General features: G+C 47.0%; 1 protein-coding gene across 1 annotated transcript in view; it reads right to left on the bottom strand.

Annotated features, from left to right (window-relative positions):
• Positions 1 to 446: 446 nt before the first annotated feature.
• GLIS3 (GLIS family zinc finger 3) overlaps positions 447 to 21,121 on the bottom strand; it is a 298,713-nt gene continuing 278,038 nt past the window's right edge. Inside the window, 2 exon segments of the mRNA XM_053907755.1 lie at positions 447 to 1,321; positions 2,142 to 2,324. Coding sequence (XP_053763730.1) covers positions 1,185 to 1,321; positions 2,142 to 2,324 — 320 coding nt within the window. The 3' untranslated portion in view covers positions 447 to 1,184.

Raw genomic sequence — 21,121 nt, 5'->3', positions numbered from 1 at the left:
CAGACGGGTGAGTGGACATCCTAACGGAGGCGAGCAGAGGCTGTGCAAAATAACGACATCAGGCACCTCTCGTGTGGTTTTTTGAGAGAGCCCAGGATCTCAACTCGGCGTGTCCCGGTTCCACATCTTCTAGCAAGACCTGGGTGCGGCATTCCCCGAGCGGAGGCGAAGGGTCAACGAGTCAAGTGATCTTTTCCACTGAACAAGGTGTTCGAGGTGGAGTCGCCTCACGCAGTCAGCCCATCAGGGTTTCTGCTACGGCACTGGGAAGGGGCCGGGCCCACCCACTTCCCGCCGGTGCCTTTCGCTCAATGCAAAACTACGACTCTGGGGGGGGCTCCCAGGCGCTGCGAGGTGGGACCAGGAGGGGCCACGGGCTGTGGCAAAAATGGATGCAGCTGGGGTGATTAAGATAACTATTTCCATCCAAAGAACAGACCTCTAAATATTTTTCTTCCTTTAAAAGTAGATGTAAATAACAAGTCTTTAGCATAAAAGAACTAAGATAAGTTGCTGGAATATAAAACAGGTTGTAGTGCCTTTTAAGGGACTGTGCTTGATAGAATCTCATTTTGCTTCTGGAGAAATACTGAAAAGCGACTGGTTAGCACGGGGACGGGAAGAGCAGAGAGGCACCAGCTCGCTGGGGTGCCAGGCCGGTGCAGTGCCAGGATGCGGGGGGGGGGGGGGCTCCTCCGCGGGCTGAGCCCAAGCGGTGCTTTGGATGCAGATTTCCCTCATCAGGTCCTGCCGGAGCCAGTGGGGAGGATGCGTACGGGGCGAGGCAGTTCTCTGTGCTTCTGGCAACTTGGGTTTTCCTTCCCTACTTGGAGTTCTGTGCGAGGGTGGTCCCCGAACTACACTTTGACGTGTGCGTCATTTCACTGGTGTCCTTTGAGAGTGCACAGCTGGAAGGAACAGGTGTCCGGTAGAGTGACTCTAAATTCCCTTTGAAGAGACAGTCCTGTGGGCCACCAGCAAATCCAGAAACAGCAGCAACCACACGCAGCCCTGGGAAGGCCGGCCCTGACCAGTCCCGCCTTCCAAAGACACGCCTGGGACTTTGCAGGTTCCACGGAAGTGGCTGGCATCCTCTTCGTGCAGTCAGTGAGGGTGTGAGAGTACAAGGTGGCGAGCGACGAAAAGGTTCCGGATGCCAGTGGTAGTGGAGGCCAGGGGAGCTTTTAGCCTTCGGTATAGACAGAGGAGAGCTGGCTAGGACAGCGGTCCACAGCGCTGATCTGCAAGAACGTGGCGTCTTCAGGCCCGCCACGCACAGAGTCCCCGAAGAGGCCGGGGGACCCCGACGGCAAATCATACACTGGAAGAGAAGGAGAAAGAAGTCAACGGTCCCGCCTGTCTATACCCACCGTGTGTGCCCTACGGCCAGTGCTGAGTGGGGGCCCAGGGTTAGGACCTTCAACGGCTCTCTGTCCCCGGGGGCCCTCAGTGGGGAAGGAGGCTGACGGACTTGCAGGCCTACGGTCAAGGTAAGTCTTGGCAGAAAATACGGGCTGAGTGCAAATAAAAGTCAAGTGTTCAAGGGAAGGGTGAGGGTGGCCTGAGAAAGGAGATGACTGCAGTTGAGCCATAAAGAAAGATGGGATTCACACAGATGGAGAGGGAAAGAAAGAACATTCTAGAAGGAGGAAACAGAGCACAGAGATGGAGAGCGAGGGGCTGTGGGGCCACGTGCACGAGCAGCGCACGTGGGGAGACAGGTGTGAGGTGAGGCCTGGAGCGTCTGACCAGGTCTATCTCGTGGGGGCTTTGACTGCCTCGCCAAGGAGAAGACTTTATTCTTTAGGCAACTGGAGGCTAAGGTATTCAAGGAGGAAAGGGGCTTATTCTGTCCTTCATTTTTGGAAGGCAATGCTCACGGTGGTGCAGAGGGAAGAATGGTAAAGGTAGAGTTGACGCAGGGAACACGCTGGAAGGCTACAGCTGTTGTCACAGCCCGGGAGGGACACTGTGGCCCCTGAACCAGGGTGGTGGAGGTGGGGCCGGAGAGGAGCGTGAAGGTGCGATATACGACAGGGGCGGATTCAACGGGATTTGCTGCGGTCACGTGCGGGGTCAAGTCTAGTCTCGGTCTCACCTGCTAGTCTGCCGGGGTTTCTAAGTGACAGTCATCAACATACCTGCAATGCCCGAGTGAGCCGAGAAGGCCCTGTGGAACACGTCAAAGCCAGCCTGCCCCATGGGCGTGGGGGCCAGGCAGTCCTCGAAGGAAGGCACCACACTGCACGAGCTGCTGGGCAGCATGGCTCTCTGGGGGTCCGGGTACTGTGGGGGGCAGAAGGTCTGCAGCTGCCCATAAAATCCTGAAATACAAACATGGCAGTGATCTACCCAGAAGGCCGTTCCAAACACCGCCCCGGCACAGCCAGACCCTTGCTCAGCCTGGCTTCATGCGACAAAATGCCTTTAACTCTTAAGCCCACCTGTAAAATCTTGTAAGCGAGCCTCCGAAATGCACTATTTCCGCAGAAGCTCTTCTACCTTCAGGGGCCAACAAAGCTTGTTGGCTTCTGACATTTTTACCTCCTGCTCCAGGACTGGAAGCTGAATGAAGGGCTACTTACCTTCCCCAGATGCTCTACAGAGTCCTGGAGACCGCGAACCTGACCTTCAGAGAACGTGCCTACCCAGACCCTCCCACCACATTTGGGTACATCGTCATCACCTCCTTTACCTTACATTCTGTTCTGCTTTTCACATTTAGTAAAGCCTGAAGCATGCTCTTAACAAGGCCCACTTACAAAGAAAAAAAGCAAGATCGATCTGTCCATCCATCTGTCCTTCTAACGGATACGTTCAAACTCCTTTATAACTTTTTCACTATGTTGAATAGGTATGGGGTACCCATAAGATGGAATGTGCTAGAATATATTACTGCTGTTGATCTTTGCAGTTAATGGGAAAACTGGAAGTGAAGACACGATGTAATGAAGAAATAGGACGAAAGGTTTCTTAATATTTGAACATAATCATCGACATTCTACTGATCTTGTTTCACTGATGTCTTTCAATTTTTCTTTTCTCGTGTAATGGAGTTTTCCTTGGGGCATCTGTGGTCCTTTCCCATGATCCTCTACACCTTCCAAGATATCTTACCTTTTCTGCCTTCCTTCTTGCCTCGTGATACACTTAAGTCAATGGATTGTTTTCCCAGAGCATAAGAAGCTTTTAAAAATCTAATAATGAAATCTTCATTTGATGCTTTATTTAAGGGAAGGTTGTAGTTCTTTGTGTCTGTTCCCTCAACTGCGAATTGTGTCGGTTTCACTGGATATAGGGAAGATTAAGGGATAGGAAGACCATATATAGCATTTTAGAAACATCGACTATTCTTAACATCACTACTGTGTTTCGGGTAGGAAAAAAACACGAGAGACTCGTAGAGAAAGTGACCCAGGGCTCATATGAAATGATGGAGAACTCGGGACTAATTCATTGGGCTTTGGGTCCCCAGTCCTGTGTGCCTTTCTCCACCAGAACTCCCCCTTCTCACTGATCAATAGGTAGGGGAGGTGTTACTGGGTTCTTTCCAGCTCTCTTTAAGCACAACCAGGGCACATGGCCACATCCAGTCTACTACACTCTTAACCCTTCTCACTTCTGTTTCGTACTCTCAAGGTGCCTGTGTAAATGCTCCCATCACCTTCAGCCAGGAGGCCTGTTCTGTGGTTAATGGGGACGTCACCAAAGAAAAGTGTGCCTAACTGCTCAAAAAGACACAGGCTGGCCCTCCAGGAGCTTATGATCCAAGACGGAGGGACCAATGCAGATTTAGGCATGGAGCACACTCACAGTAGAAAAGGAAATAATAACCCTTTACAAGCAGACAGTAGTATATGTATAGGATCCAGAGAAAAACGCACACAAGGTTTTGGGGGAAGGTTAAATGCATACATAACAGTAGAGACTGGGAAAATACCCGGGGAAATATCACGTTCAGGCAAGAGAAGAAAGAATGGGAAACCACTGGCCTTTCTCTGTTTCACCCCCAAAGGCTTCTGTCTAATCTTGACAGACACATGGGCAAAGGACCCAACCAGACTACTCAAAGATTCCTATAATTGATCAACCAATATGGACAAACTCAATCCTCTAGTCAACAAAGAAATAAAATCAAGACAATATTCTACCTATCACATTAGCGAGGATTTCTAGAAATCATTCTCGGTGCTGGTGTGAGAATGACAATCACTTCTGTCCAGCGCTGTGGACACCGGGAATGTACAAGCCTCTTGGAAAACCACTGGACAACCTGGGTGTAGACCCCTAGAAGTGTTCACATACATACACCTGGACTTGAGGATTTTACTTCTGAGTACGTATTCTAAAACTCTTTTCCAAAGTACAGAAGGGGGCGCCTGGGTGGCTGAGTCCTTAAGTGTCTGTCACTTGACTGTGTTCAGGTCACGATCTCACAGTTGGTGGGTTCGAGCCCCACGTCCACTGTATGCTGACGGTGTGGAGCCTGCTTAGGATTTTCTCTCTCCCTGGCCCCCCACCCCCCACTCCCATTTGCTCTCGCACTCTCTCTCTCTCTCAAATAAACTTAAAAAAAAAAAAAAAAAGAAACAAAGAACAGAGGAAATCCTGCACAGAGACAGTCATTGCAGTGCTAGGTGTCAGAACAGAAAACCCAAGAGCCAAACGGGCCGTCATAAGGGGATGATTAAGCAAAGAGTGATATGCTTATACGATGGAAACATTAAGTAGGCATTAAAACAATATTTACAGGGGGTTTTTAATAACATGGAAAGACCATCATATAAGGTTCAGAAGAAAACAAAAGCAAGATATGAAGGGGAATATGGAGACTAGGTGCAGTCACGTGGGAGCCTATGCAGAGCACAGACATCAAAGCAACATTTCTATAGTTGTCGTTGGGCTGGTTTTTTCGGGCTTTATATTTTTCTTTTCTTTTTTTTTTTTTAAGTATAATTTATTGTCCAGTTAGCTAACCTGCGGTATATACAGTGTGGGCTTTATATTTTTCTGAACTTTAATAGCGGTGAAGGGCAAGTATGCTGGAACCAGACTTCCTGGGTTCAAGTCCCTGTGTAACCACTTACCAACTGTGTAGTCTTAGTGAATTACTTAGCCTCCCACTGTCTGTTTTCTGATCTGTAAAGTGGGGTTAGAAGTAGTACCTACACCTCACTGAGTTATGATGAACATTAGAGAAGTTAATATTTACATATTATAGAATATAATTCGATAATTACGTAATTGATATTTATATATTTTAGTTTACATAGTATATGATGCGTTTGTTAAATAAGTAAAATTAAAAAGTGAAATTTTATAACAATCGAGTTCTCAAAAAAAAACCACAACCTAATTTTTAAAAGAAATAAAATTTTCGGAAAGGCAACAAGTAAGTCCTTCAACAATAACCAAACGGAAAGAGCAGCAGGCATGTGGCACACACCCACTTCCCTGGTAAAATCCTCTGGAACATTCTTGGCCCTGTGGGGACCTGAGCTGTGCACATCTTGCCCATGTTGGTTCCCAGGTCTTGCACTGACACACGTCCTGATTTCCTCGCTCACCCCCGGCACAAGCTCAAAACAGCAACATGTCAGTGATCTGAAGGAAACTCGAACGAGCAGCTTCATGGTTTGGGAGGTTCCTTGGACTGATCTTGACTTTGGGTATCTGGTGGCCAGTCATCTATATTAGGATGAAAACAGGGCTGTGGACCACACTGTTGGTTTATTAGAGTGTAACGTCTCCTCACTGAGAAGAATAGACACTATCTGCTATTTATATCACTAGGCTGGCTCTGCCCACATTTGTCACCCATAAATTCCCTGACAGCGTTCCTCAGTGTACTGTTACCCTTCCAAGAGGAGAAGACATTTCTCACTAAGCTCCCTCAACTCCCCAGATAGGGACATTAATCATTCAGGTATGTCAGGAACAGTGATGCAGACCTTCACTGACCTTTCGTGAAAACCAGTTCTCTCTCTTCCCTATCTTCTCTCATGCTTCTAAGAGAGCAGAAATGTTACCTGGCTTCAGCCTACCTCTGAGTATTGTGATGTGCGAGTGTAAAAGGTACGTCGTGTGGTGAAACACACCCGGTGAGGTTAACTCGTAAACCCAACATCCTGGGCTCCATCCCCCAGGCTCCCCCGTCGGCCTGGATCGGAGTGAGAAGGCAGAGTGGACTGCAATTCCTGCCTGTGGCTGTCTTGGCTGACACAAGAACAGCGGGAACCAGAAAATGGCCCCACAAGCATGTCTGATCACTCTCACAGCCAACCCGGGGGAAGAAAATCCTCTTTATTAAATCCGTCCCTCCAAGAAGCCAGTCACTAGAGATGCCAAATCCACTGGTGTGGATGGCTGTGGTCAGTCAAATCAAAGAGCTTTAACATATCCTCTTGCCAGGGCTGTTTTCACAAAATGAACGAAATTTTAAAAAATTCCATTAGGGTCTTGCCACACACACGAACCCTAAGGAAGCCTAACTCGTTTTCTGATGAATGGCTCCTGTATTCCAGCTGTTGGACTTCGTGTAGTGAATTTGGATGGAATGCTACCTCTCAGACCAAAAGCAAAATGAGGCAAGATGTTAACACATTTCGTGGGCCTAAGACAAGAGTGATGGCAAGGTCAGCCAATCTGTCAGTCAGTCAATCAATGACGATCAGCGGGCGCTGGCCAAGGTGCTATCGGAGAGACCAAAGAAACAGAAGATAATACCTGGCCCTTGAGGATTGATAATGCCCTCAGAACGAGAGCGCACACACGGTTATAACAGCGTAGGAACAGACACGTACATTCGGGTTGGCAATAAATGTTAGCTGTCACCTTTAGTTATAAAATCGCCTCTCCCCCGTTTTACAAGTTACTTTGCTTCTAAAAATGGAGGAGGTGGCGGGCAGGGAGGAATCTGCAGATAAACTGGATCTACCCAAGTTGCAGCTCCTGAAGGTCAAGGAGAATCATTCCTCCTCTTGTCAACTTTGGGGAAGTGTTTTCCCTTCTAAAAACACACCTGGGGGCGCCTGGCTGTCTCAGTTAGTTAAGCGTTCGGCTTCAGTTCCGGTCATGATCTCCTGGTTTGTGAATTCGAGCCCCGCGTCAGACTCTCTGCTGTGAGTGTAGAGCCCATTTCAGATCCTCTGTCCCCCACTCTCTCTGCCTCTCCCCCACTCACTCTCTCTCTTTCAAAAGTAAACGTTAAAAAAATAAAAACATACCTTTTTTTCTAATTATAATTTGTATCTCTAAATTCTCCTGAAATCAGTATTACTCTATGTTAACTAACTAGAATTTAAATAAAAACTTGAAACAAAAATTATTTGAAATTAATTTTACCAACTAGAAAATGTAGAACAGTATAAACAAAGAAAGGAAAAACTTTATTTCCACATTCAGATATGGCCAGATATATATATACACAAAGCTGGCATGTTATATATATTGCTTTTTCTTTTCTCTCCTAATATTCTCTATGGGCTACACGCATCACTAAACTTCTTTTCGTTTTTAATGTTTCTTTCTTTCTTTATTTAGAGAGCACAAGTGGGGGAGGAGCAGAGAAAAAGAAAGACAGAATTCCAAACAGGCTCCACACTGTCAGTGCTGAGCCCAACACGGGGCTTGAACCCACAAACCGTGAGATCCTGACCTGAGCTGAAATCAAGAGTCGGACGCTCAACAGACTGAGCCACCCAGGCGCCCCTCACTAAACTTCATTCTTAAAAAAACTACCTCTTCGGTTTGTCACATGGGGGTCACTGAGGCCTCTGTGATGACAGGTTTGATCAGGAGTTCACAGTCACTGTTGCTGCTAAGGGACAAATCAGCCCCATGAAGCTGGGTGTTGGTTTCCTTCCCAAAGTGGAAGGGGTGGGGCGGGTGGGGGGAGCCAGAGGCGAGAGGAATTGCATGGCTACATATGATCACAGAAGGGTGTTCTCTAGGGCCGTCTTTCTTCGATGACGGAAACGATCTCTTTCTACCTGTATCTCGCTGTCCAGCTAACCGAGAGCTGGAGATGGGCTAGTGCTACAGAAGAACCGGCCCTTTACTTTTATTTCATTTTAATTAGTTGAAACTTAAACAGCCATCTGCCCTTCCCAGGGTTAGCCCATTTTGTTTCAGAAAGGTTTCCAGTGGTGGGGCGCCTGGGTGGCTCCGTCGGTTAAGGGTCGACTCTTGATTTCAGAGCGGGTCATGATCTCACGGGTTTGTGACTTCGAGCCCCACATCGGGCTCTGCGCTGACAGTATGGAGCCTGCTTGGGATGCTCTCTCTCCCTCTGTCTGTGCCCCTCCTCTGCTCGTGTTCTTGCTCTCTCTACCTCTCTCAAAATAAATAGACTTTAAAATAAAAGAAAAGAAAAAAAGAAAAAAGCAATGTTTCTGGTTAAATTCCTGAAGGAAAAACACATGGCCCACCACCCAGGGTTTAAATAAAAGCCAGACAAGGCTTCTTAGACTCATGGCCTTCAAGATAGGAAATATATTAGACTCTTTACTGCATTTATCTTTTCCTTGAAGATTTACCACTCCAATCTTTGTGGAGGAGACCAATATATAAATAAGTAAGTAAACGACGGTCAGCCAACTTGCAGCCCTCAAGAGGGCGGATGAGCACTGTTCGAAGCTACACCTCCAGAGCATTTCAGCTCTCCTGAAGGTGCGAGCCACATTCCCCTTCGGAAGTAGAAGGAAGAGGAAACATGTCGCCCACTTGCTTTCGTGCAGACTGTGGACATAGCTGGCCGTGCCCACTGGGAGCGGCAACAGGCACTGGCCGGTCCCCAACATCCCATCTGCATGATGGTGGAGTAAAGCTTGACACAGAGGCTCTACCCAACCGTTCACCCCCATGGAAGGGGAGGGAAACCATCAGCCCACACCTCGTCAAGCCTCTGTGTCGGGAGCTGTGTACCCAGTGGGTTTGTTTATGTGGCAGATGGCTTTGCAAAGCCCAATTCTTGTTTTCCTCGAAGGTGAGGGTGGGAAGCACCACCAAACTCTGGGCACCAGGGAAAATGCTGGGTGCACGGTGTTCAGAATCAAGACCGACCCCTCCCTGTGGCAAGCTGTGCCCTGACCATGATGACAGCTTAGAGGGGCAGGCAGCCCACAGGGGCAGTCCCACACGGGCAACAGCAAGGTCCCTGAGAACTACTTCTCAAACCAGGTGTGGCCTGAGCAGGCTCAGAAGCATCCTTTGTGAGGCCCCTTGGAAATAATGCCGACGGCCATCCCCTCCGTGTGACCTGAGGACATCGTTTCAGGGGCCAGGCCAAGCCCTGCTGTGGCCAGCCACGGCCAGGCTTTTGGGGCCGGCTGTGTCTCGACCTTCCAGAAGGAACACGGATTACTGTGTGTGTCTGCCCCGGTCGCGGTATTTCTGTAAAGGGGTTCATGGTATCTAGTTGACAAAGTAAGAGCAAAAATCGAGAGGACTGGAAGAGAGGACCCATGTCACACAGTTATCGGCACTCCGCAGAAGCCACTTTTTCCTTTTCTTCCACCAACACAAGCATTTCCAGTTTTCTGCTTTTATTTCACTCAACAACTATTCACTAAGCACCTGAGCGCTGGATACACGATGCTGGCTAAAACACCCTGCGTGCCGTCTTGGAGATTATGTTTTAGGGGGAAAGAAAGAGAAACATATAAATGAGAAACCACGTAATATAGTTTCAGACTATGTATGACGACAACAAAAAGGGCATTTTCTTTAAGGGATGTATCCTCTTTTCTCCAGTATGCGTGCAGGGTGAGAAACAGAAAAGGCAGCAGAGGAGGCAGAAGTTTGGATGTTCTTACAACTTTCAAAAGGGTTTGGAACAGCGGTGCCCTCCGTCTGGCCCTGGCTCGTGATGGCAGGTCCCATGAGGAGCCCATCCCGCGGCTCTGCTGGGGACCAGCCCCGGGGACTCTTTCTCCTCCAGTGGCTCTGATTGATTCGTGCCTGGGAGGAGGGTAGGGGGGTATCGGAGGCACAGGCAGGGCTGGTGGCATCTCAGCCCTTTGGTGGCACAGTTTGTTTGGTAGCCAAGTGGAAGGAAAGCTATGTATTTATGAGCTTTATGGCTCTAATTATTTTTCTGCAGAGACTATAATTTTGTGGGTTACTTTAGGAAATGTGGAGGGTTTTTTTTTTTCTTCTGTCTCGGTTCTAGAATTGCTGCATGATCAGGGGCATGGATGAAACCTAGGCCATGAAAGAGACAGCCCAAACCAGCAGGGACAGGGACAAACAGAGAAGACACGTGACCCTACTCCCTTCGGCTCCCCTAACTGATTTCTCTTTCTCCAACTCTCTTAGGGCTCTTCGTGCATTTCCTTCTACTCTCTCAGGACCCTGGAGCTGCCCCCTTTGAATACCTTCTATGACCCATAACACAAGCCAACCAGAAGAAGAGGGGGAAGCCTCTGCTAACGCTCCTGGAAGGCGACAAGCATGTGATCTTTGACATCTCGGTTCGTTAGCCTGACTTTATTTTATTGATTTTGCTTATTTTTTGACATTTTTATTTATTTATTTTGAGAGAGGGAGAGGGAGCACAAGCAGGGAAGGGGTAGAGAGGGAGGGAGAGGGAGAGAGAATCCCAAGCAGGCTCCACACTGTCAGCACGGAGCCCAACGCGGGGCTCAAACCCACGAACTGTAGGATCGTGACCTGAGCTGAAATCAAGTCGGACACTCAACCGACTAAGCCACACAGGCGCCCTATTCGTCTGATTTTATACGCTGCAACCTTACTGAAAGAAGGGCCCAGGGAATCACACGCTTATGACTCACAGGGCACCTTGGGAGAATACTTGTAGGATTCCTTGTCACGTAGACAGCTGATACTCTTGTCTGGTAAGCAAGGAGGGGATTTGAACAAATGTTCCCGCTGCAGAGACAAACGGACGGACGCAGAGGAGTTGTTGCGTTCCCTGCGTTTACAATCAGGACTTTGCTTATACGATGCCACGCAAAGGAGAGAAAAGTGGCAAATTCATGCAACCAGTTTAATATTTCCCAACATCCAGGTATTTGGAATTATTCAAGGATCCAGCCTTTATCTTAAAAGCAAATGGACAGCAGAAGTAACACGGCCACCATATTAGTTCCTACTAAGTTCAGAGCTTTCTCATTTACAGTTCCCTTGCTTTGGCATTTTTTGCAGAACCCTCTGGTTAGTGATACACCAACCAGTCAGGGAATTCTGTCAGAAGGAAGGAGACGGACTGATATTTATTTGCTCCAAGTCAACCACCGTCCTATGGGCTTCGTATAGAAAATCTTCATCCTGTCAATAACTTTGGCGTTAACGGCATGGTCCCCAGGTTGAGCCAAAGAAGCAGAGAAGTTAAAATAATTTGCCAAGATCCTCAGAGCTACCAAGGTACAACACGAAGACTCAAACCCTGGTCTGTTTGTTGACACGGTTCATCCAGACTACCAGGACTTGAGCTCATGGGCCAAATGAGTTTAAACAGAATCTTGCCACGTTTGTGGACGTACCTTATTGCCAGATCAGAGGCAACTTATTCACACTGGACCAACACTTCATAACATACACTTTCAATAGGGAGAAAAGCATTGGATAAATTAATAAAAATCAATAAACATCACCTAACCACCAAAAAAACTCTAAAAACCCTCAAAAGTAAAAACAGAAACAGTTTAGAAATTTCTTCTGGCCAATTTTCTGATTTAGTCACTATTTTATTTCTATCCACTGCACGGACAACTTGGATCTGGGTTTGAATCCTGGATGGCCCGCTAACCAGCTGTGTTCATTTATCCAGTTTGGATACCTTATTTTCCTGCTTGGGCCTCATTTTCTTTTAAAATAATACCTACTTTATGGGGTTGTGGAAAGCATTATATACGAGAGTGTGTATAAAAGCATCTATCGCCTTCCCTGGCGTGCAGAAGGCCCTTCGTAAACAGGAGCAATTATTATTACCATGAAATAAGATCAGAAGTATTTCTAGGTTCTGTAGAATGCACAAACAATTCTTCAGCAGTTTTTCTCTCCTAACCCTTAAGTATAAAATGACACTGCTCTTCAAAGCAGAATCTCCACAATTTGGTTGTCACTTTTGGGCTCCTGGTCGTGGCCATCAACGCCACTCGGGTCTTCGTGTAGCTAGAACTCTGCTAAGTCTCCTCCCTGGACGCGGTGGAGAAAATGACTCTTCATTTTAATACAGAGTCTATAAATGGGGAAGCTTTAGGAGCGGCTCACAGACTGTGTGAGGAAGACAGATTTTTCTTCGGGCTGAGAACTGAACCAGCTTGCAAAGCACTTGAGCTATTTACGACTGACATTTAAGCAGCTACTGTACCAGGAAAGAGGAAAATAATGGAAATAATAACCCTTAAAATTCCCATCGGACACATTCCTGTTGTAGGAACCCTGGGGCTGTGGCTTAAATATTGACCACCAGAGCAAACGCCTGGTCCCCTTGCCCTGGGTCAGGTGGGGTGCAGAGCTGAGAGCTTCTACTTAGAAAAGTCCAACTGGATCCAAGAAGGGGCGCCATTGTCATCTGCACCCTCTGCGGCCGGCCGACATGCCACAGCGAGACGCGCTCGGAACATTCTGAGCGCTTTCCTGTGCTCGCACCCCGCACAGCAACTCAAGGTGTTTGACGTTCTTGCCCACGGAGTCGGGTTCGGGGCCAGGGTGGGGAAAGAGGGAGAGGGTCTGCTGGAGATGTCCACAAAGGGCCAAACAAGGGGCTGGGAGTGGGCAGAGCCTGTTGCTGACCGGGGCACCAGGGAAATGGGACACGGCAGGGTGGGAGGGAGGGAACGCTCCGGTTCAGAGACGCCATCCATTTTCATTTAAAATATCCTCAACCCCCCCAAAACCCTAACGCGTGGTGGCCTCTGGCTTCCAAATTCTCAAAGTGATAAGCTGCCAAAGTAAACTAATTGCAATGTGTCTCTGTAATTGCCATGTGTGGGTAGCTACAGCGACAGTAAAATGGTTCAGTGAATTCTGACGGTGATAATGAAACATTTGGAGATGACATAAAATGAAGGCTCTCAAAACCAGAAGACCCAGAGAGTCCAAAATGGATTTGAAAGCTTGGCTTTGTGGCCTGGAGGAAACCATAACCCCTCTGAGCCTATGAGTCCCTGTTTCTAAAAGGGGGGTAACAGTCCTCATGCGGCAGCATCATCATCCCCACAGAAGGAAGGGGAAGAAGCAGCAGGAACAAACGGATGGGGTGCAAGGCCCAGGTGCCCATGAGTTGCCGCTCACACCCAACACCTGCCTGTGACTCAAAAAGCCTGGATCCGGGGCGCCTGGGTGGCGCAGTCGGTTAAGCGTCCGACTTCAGCCAGGTCACGATCTCGCGGTCCGTGAGTTCGAGCCCTGCGTCGGGCTCTGGGCTGATGGCTCGGAGCCTGGAGCCTGTTTCCGATTCTGTGTCTCCCTCTCTCTCTGCCCCTCCCCCGTTTATGCTCTGTCTCTCTCTGTCCCAAAAATAAATAAAAAATGTTGAAAAAAAAATTAAAAAAAAAAAAAAAAAAAAAAAGCCTGGATCCGTGTGAGGCCCCAGAACGGAGGGTTCAGGATCTGGACACTGCGTCTGGTGGTCATGTGACGTGAACACCTTGGCCACTGCTTAGGGTTGAGGAGAATGAGCTGGGAATTTCTGTATGAGTGGGGGGCACCCTGTTGCTGGTGTATGTCCCCCGACTGAGGGGTTGTAAGGATCACACGAAACGGTAAGCGTGACAGTATTTGGCAAATGGTAAAACCCACTGAGAATCCTAGCCCCTCTTGTCCCACCCAACAGCCTGGTGCCACTTACCCTCCTACATTCTCTGAGTACAAAGGTGTATCTGTCCTGGTCGAGGAGAGCTCTGCCCCATAACGCTCACAAGCAACTGACTCGGGGGTACTCAGGCCGAAAGCAGAACAAGGAAAGAATGGCAAAGAATGAAGATTTAATCCCCTGTGCCTTTGTCCTTCCAAGCTAGCTCTGTTGTAAGAAAGGTCTGGCAGAGAAGAGGATTCCAGACACAGGTAAAGTGCTGCAGCCCCCGCTGGGGTCCGTGCGAGCCACCCTGGCTCTTGGCAGGTTTTGGATTGTGCTACATTTACAGGACTTCCCCGGGAAGTAGAGGAAGAAGAAAGCTGGCAAGTATTGACTTTCTCCGCCACTGGCCAATTGCTTCCTCTGGATGACCTCTGACTGGGGAAGCACGGCAAGGGAGCACTGATCCTACGGGTGGGGTCTAGGCCAGTGACTCTTAAAGTGGGTACCATGGCATCAGCTCTAGCTCAGCTCCGGGCAGACCTAGTGAACCAGCACGCCTGGCTGAACCACCTGGAAATCTTCATGTCTAACAAGGTATCTCTTACACTAAAGACTAAAACGTACTAAGGACACCTTTAGATGATTTTTAACCTTCTGAAAGTTTTCCAAATGAAATACACCAATAGGAAAACACAGAACAGCTCGGATTTCATTTGCAATGGAGGAAGAGAGGATTTCTGACGGGCATCTCCTTTCCTGGGCTGGTCCCCTGCCCTTTCTGCTGGACTCTGAGAACTCTTGGGGATAAAGTCACGATGCCTGCCCTTAAGTGACTTTGGATTATACTCTGAGCAGATATGGATCAAGATGGCCTCCCTCCCCACCCCCGGGGCCCTTTTTGCATATTTAAGTTCTTGGTCAAGGTGAAATCATGGGACCTCATCTGAGTGACTCAGAAGTCTTGGTCTTACTGTGGGCTTCATACTTATCTTGTGACACAAACTTCTGTTGTCCGGCTATAACTAGATTTCCACAATATATCCAGTCCACTGACTAGGTGACTTCTTGCTTGTTTGAACCCACGTCCGTGATTACACAATTCCGAGCACTCTCATCTAAGAGTGGGCCCCATCTTGTGCCAATGGTTTGAGTATTTCTCCTGCTGAACCTCTGCCTCACAGTGAAGTTCCTGTTCTATACTACTAGGCCTCCCCCAAATCTATTCTCTTGAATTGTTGAGATGACATCTGGGCTTGAAGTCAATCAGTAAAGAAATATATATAAGTGGGTTTGAGATGGCAGAGGGGACACTACCTTTATGAAACCTTAAGAACGTCACTGGATTCCAGGATCTGTGTCCCCCCTTCCACCTGACTGCCAGGAAACTTGCCTTTTTATCTTGTTAGACCTTGTGGTCACTGACTACTAATCTGGACCACCAAATTTATGACCTGCTGTCTCCACTCCACTCCTTTGGCTAGAAAGAGTTCCTCCCACCGCCACCTGGGGGTCCATGCTCTGATGGGTATGTATAATCCACAGGGTCCTTCCTTTCCTGCTCAATCGCATTCCACTGCACACTGAAGTCCTGAATTTTGAGTATTAAGCATCTCAAAATGTGCCAAGAGCTTGCCTACACGTAGGCCATAAGGATTGTTGATTGCTTGCCTACACATAGGCCATAAGGAATATTCTCTGAGTTCAAAGGTTTTGCTTGCCAAACGTCACCCCTTGGATATAAGCTCAGGACAGGCAGGAGTGTGTCTGTTCCCTCTACCTAGATAGCTTTAGCACCCCAAAGAGGATCCAGCACATAACAGGAGCAGAGTATCTGAGAATGAGTCAATGACACCCACACTAGAGCCTCCTGTGCAAATACCAATGGTGAGAGGGAGCATAACGAAGCTCAAAGATTCTGATCGTCTACACAATAGCCCATCAGTGTGACTTCCTGTTCTAACGTGGATTTCCTTTTTTTTTTTTAATGGAGGAAGAAACAAAGATGATGAAGGTTTGATTGGCCTGGTGCAGGTGCCCTGAGAGCTGTGCTTCTCCAGGCCACCTTTTTGTGCCAGCTGCCTGAGAGGCCACTGAACGTGAGGAAGTGAAAGACTGGGCAGAAGAATTAGGTAACTGGACCCATCCATAGAATGCCCTGCTCTCTTTTAGGAAACCATCCCAAGGTCAAGGAACCTGATCCACTACTCTGAGTTCCATCTCTAAACAGGGGCAGAAGCGTATTTCCTACTCTCCTCACAAAGTTACAGTGAGAATTCAGGGATTCCTCTAACAAATATCTTACTGAGCACTTCCATTATAGTTACTGATATAACCGATATAACATACAGTTACTGATAACACTTTTGTACCTAAGAGTAATTTATAAATTGCAATATAAATGCAGGCACTGTCCTTCACCTCACCGGTATGAATAAAAACACCACAGCAGCCCAGATCCACAGATGCCAAAGACCTTGGGTAAATGCTTGGCTCATTCAGATCTCCTGAATCATTTGGCCATCGTGACAAGAAAATTTAACAACTCAAAAGAAGTTGTGCTTTGGGATGTGTGATAAGAGACTGGGTTTGGTGGAGGAATGCAGGAGGGAAATGCTGGCTGTTACACTTAAATGATCCAGAAAAATGTCTGAATGTTTTTACTTCAATGGCCACATCTTCTAAGGTCTAGTTCTCCGAGACCTTGCAAGAGAATGAAATAGAGAGATAAGTGAGAACATTTTGGAAATCTGGAAAGGGAAATTTTCTGTAATCAGAAAGGGTGCTCACAATTGTAAGTAAACCACCTAGAAGTCCTAAGGAAACTGGGTAGTTTTGCAACATGGTCTGAGCCCAGATGATCTGAGGGAGCACAGATCAAGGCAGTTCTGGCGTTTCGTTGTTATTTTGTTTTCTTAACACAGTGGCCTCATTACCAGTAACCCATATGTTCCTGATGTTGGCTCCCCTGACTTTATTTTAAGGAAACTCCACCCACAGCTATTCACATTTTTTCTTTAAACCATCAAGTGCTTATCATGTTTACAAGGAAAATTCCAACTAAAAATACAAGAATTACAAGACACAGATTGCCATTAATATGTTCATCCCTGAAGAGTCCAACTAAGCAGCCTGTAAAATAGAGTTATAAGAAAATATTTAACTTGAGTTTAAGAGCTCCATTCAAAGAGAGGCTAAACTTCATGAGTTGCAGATATAAGACAGAACATTGGCTTCTGGAAAAAAAATGTCATTAATTCCCACAAAGAACGAAAAAGCCCTGTATCTGTAATAATGCTCCTTACTTTTCTATAAATGCTTTTAAGGTAACTGACAGGAATGTCACAATAGTCAATGAAACGGAAATTTTCTGGATGTTTTCCTTCTCTTGGATACATTTTTTGGGTTCCAATTAAGAAAACAAACCGTCAGTGCCGGTGACATGGCCTGCCCAGCAGGGTGAAAGAGTAAGCAAAATGCTCAATAAATAATATAAACACCCAAGTAGCAGTTATGGCCACTTCATCCCTCTTAGAATGAAAGCACCTTTAGAGCTCAATAAAAAAATGAAAAGCTGCTGAATCACAGTAGTAGCCAAAGGAAAAAGCAAAACAACTTTGTTGCACAAGCTGGCGAGAATTAAAATGCTTTGACGATGTCTAGGGTGGGGAAACGGGGGCTGTGCACTCTGGTGGCATCTAAACCGGCAAAGCCTCTGGTAAGGGATCTATGGCATCACCTATCCAACTTTACAGCGTGCACATCTGCCAATCTGGCAACTTCTCTTCCAGAAATAATTCCTGGAGAAAGCGTGCAAAGAGATACATGTGTGTGTGAGAGTGTTCGTGTAAACATTCTTATGTGCATGAAGAGATTTAATACAGCATTGTTAATGAAAGCAAAAAAAAAAAAAAAAAAAAAAGGCTGTCAGTAGGGGAATGATTAAAAAAATGACATGTTCCTGTAGGTACTGTATAGTTTTTTAAAAAAGGAGTTGCTCTGGGGCGCCTGGGTGGCTCAGTCAGTGAAGCGTCCGACTTCGGGTCAGGTCATGATCTCACGGTTCGTGGGTTCGAGCCCAGAGTCAGGCTCTGTGTTGACAGCTCGGAGCCTGGAGCCTGCTTCGGATTCTGTGTCTCCCTCTCTCTGCACCGCCCCCCCCCCCCCCCACATTCACGCTCTGTCTCTCAAAAATAAATAAACGTTAAAAAAAATTTTTAAAAAGGAGTTGCTCTACATACATATACCTAGAAAGCAGAAGCATGTATATTTTTAAGTTAAAAAAAAAAGTAAGTCATAAAATAAAATGCAGAATGTGAGCCCATTTTTATAACGGGGCATGCGTGTATTCACATGGATATGTGTAAGTATATTTAAGTACACATACACACACACACATTTCATTTCTGTAAACATTTAAAAAGTCATTGCCTTCATAGTCATTATCTCTCATCAGTGCTGGAGGCAACTTAAACTCTTCATAAGCTTAAGTACCCTAAGCACTTAAAAAAAAAAAAAAAGGAACAGGTAAATTTTTCCTTTTCTAATTTAAAATGGTGAGGATTTTTAAAGTGTGTTTTAAGGACTGTGCTAAGAGACGAATAACCCTGGTTTGTTGAGTTAGTAATCAGTCTCCCAAGTGACCTGGGGTACATGTGCTGGAGAGGCAAACGCTCCCCCCACCCCCACCCCCGTGAGGACAGAGAGCCAGTGCTCCCTTCCCTATACCCACAGTAGACGCATATCCACTGACCGAGAGCACAGACTGTCATCAGACGGTCCTCGGTGTAGTTTCCAGCTCTACCATTTCGAGAGTAAGAAATCTAGGGCAAGTTACATAATGTTTCAGTGATTCAGATCCCTCAACTATAAAATGGGATTAAACAATCCCTTTCTTCCTTCCTTCCTCTTTTCTTTATGAAAGAGAGAGAGAGAGAGAGAGAGAGAGAAAGAGAGAGAGAGAGAGAGAGAGAGAGAGAGAGAGAATCTTAAGCAGGCTCTACAGTCAGCACAGAGCCCGACACGGGGCTTGATCTCACGACTACAAGTTTATGACCAGAGCCAAAATCAAGAGTCAGTTGCTCAACCGACTGAGCCACCCAGGGCCCCAACGTACATCCACCCTCACGAACCATCGTCCCTGAACTGCCAGCAGAAGCTGAGCCCTGGGAGAACCGTCATTAACCCTTCCACACTTAAAACTTTACACAGACAGAATTCCCAAGCCACTAAAAACTTCCATAGCACTGTATGCACGGGCACCATCCCGAAGGAGAGTGAGTGTGGGACTGGGGTGAGACTGTTCCTCAAACCGGCTCTGATATTCCCTAGGTATGTGACCCAGAGCAAGGTGCTTTATCTCGCAGCCTCGCGTGGGAGGGGAGGGTGTGTTGGTGTTTTTACTAATGTTATTCTGAGGGTTAAACAACACAAGTGGATGTATCCAGAGCACCCAGCATCTGGAACACAGCAGAAAAAGCACAACAACCAACAACAGTTCTAATCAACTGGGCATCTACTGTGGGCGAGGCATTTTTCTCTCATTCTTACACCAACTCTGAAAGAGAGGTATCGCTACCTCCCTATTAAGAGCCAGGAAACGGAGATTCGGGGCATCACATGACTTGTCCTTAGGGTTCCCCTGCAGATCCGCCTGACTCTAAAGTTCTTTTCATCTCCTTTTTTTTTTTTTTTTTACCCCCCTACAGTTCATTATTTGTCTCCCTGTATCATTTGGGCAAGTCCCAATGTCCTCTTCTGGTAATCCCTTCTGAGATAATATGACCGATTTCAGGGTATGTAAGCTAGTGGCTATGAATACTTTTGAGAACTGAAAACAACACTTTGGCAGCCTGGGGAAACAAGGGACTTTTACCTATGGGAAAGCCTCGAAACACCTCTTCCACCGGCTGCCCCGGCTTCCCCTGCTCACAGGGCGGCCCCTGCCTCCCTCTTCACTGCCGGACACTCAATCCCAGGTGCACAAAGACTCATGGGAAGGAACACTTCCTATACTAAGCTAACCTTAATGTGTCAGGGAATCACTGGACCATCCCCTTTCCTCCAGGGAGAGGTCCCAGGAAGTTGGGTGAGCCCCGGATATGTAATGAGAGGGGCAGAAAACAGGAGCAAGTGCTCAAAGAAGGGCCCCGAAGACCTGACTCCTAATCACGGTTTTGCCAAGGGCTGGCTCTACCAAACGGTTGAAGGAGTCATAGGCAAAAGTCCCTTTCCTTCTCCTCCCCCTCCATCCTTTTGCTCACTCTTATTTATTCCATAGGCTTTTATTAAGCATTTACTGTGGGCAAAACATTGCATGAGAATACAGTTCCTGTCCCGAGCGCACTTAGTTTAGTGATGGCTAGTTGACTCAGTCATTTTTTTTTAATGTTTATTTTTGAGAGAGAGAGAGAGACAGAGCGTGAGCAGGGGAGGGGCAGAGAGAGAAGAAGGCACAGAATTCGAAGCAGGCTCCAGGCTCTGAGCTGTTAGCACAGAGCCCCACACAGGGCTCTAGCCCATGAAGCTCAAGATCGTGACCTGAGTCGAAGTTGGACTCTTAACCGACGGAGCCACCCAGGTACCCCTGTTGACTCAGTCATCTTAACTGTTCTTATGGGTATGTGGATTTAATCTGTGTGTGTGTGTGTGTGTGTGTGTGTGTGTGTGTGTGTGTGTGTAGATACTTAGCTACAAATACAGACTACTCACAGTTCATTTCCATAACCAACCATTCAAACAGCTCTTCTGATGAAGAGCCCCTCCCACAAAGCCCAACATGCTTTGTGCCAACTACATCCCATACACGCACCTAAATTTAACTTTTGTTTCATAGAATTAGCACAACTGTCAGAATTCATCAAGTACTAGTTATGGAAAACTGCTCTTGGGGCAATTCTGTAGTAATTAAGTGTATAAGAGTAATTAAGAATTTCTCCGGATCTAATACTCCATCCCTAGGACTATATGAACATGAATAACCTCATGGCTGATACCAAAAATGAGTCCTGATTGGGGCTGCTGATGGTACCATCGGAAAGACATCACCGGCTTACGCTCCTTCAGCTTCCTCGGTGAAGATCTGATTTACAATCAATCTTATTGGTTTTCCAGAGATTTCAAGGGGAAGCGGTGACACACGCTTAAATTCTAAGCAATACGATTTCTAGGCTTGCGATGTATTATTTCACAACTGCACGAACGCAGATGTGACTAAATTTCCTGTGGGATGGGGTATGTTTATTGTCTCTACCATCTGCCTTCAAAAACACTAACCTTTAAACAGTTCACATTAACCCCCGGCAATGAGATCAGCCACGGTGGTAACCCATAGGACTCTTCTGGAAAGTGCCATTGCAT

Source organism: Panthera pardus, unplaced genomic scaffold (assembly GCF_024362965.1).
Source record: "Panthera pardus isolate Hobbes unplaced genomic scaffold, ASM2436296v1 HiC_scaffold_20, whole genome shotgun sequence".
In the NCBI taxonomy this organism is placed as follows: Eukaryota; Metazoa; Chordata; class Mammalia; order Carnivora; family Felidae; genus Panthera; species Panthera pardus.
The sequence above is the reverse complement of the archived record's forward strand: the minus strand, read 5'-3'. Positions and strand labels throughout refer to the sequence as shown.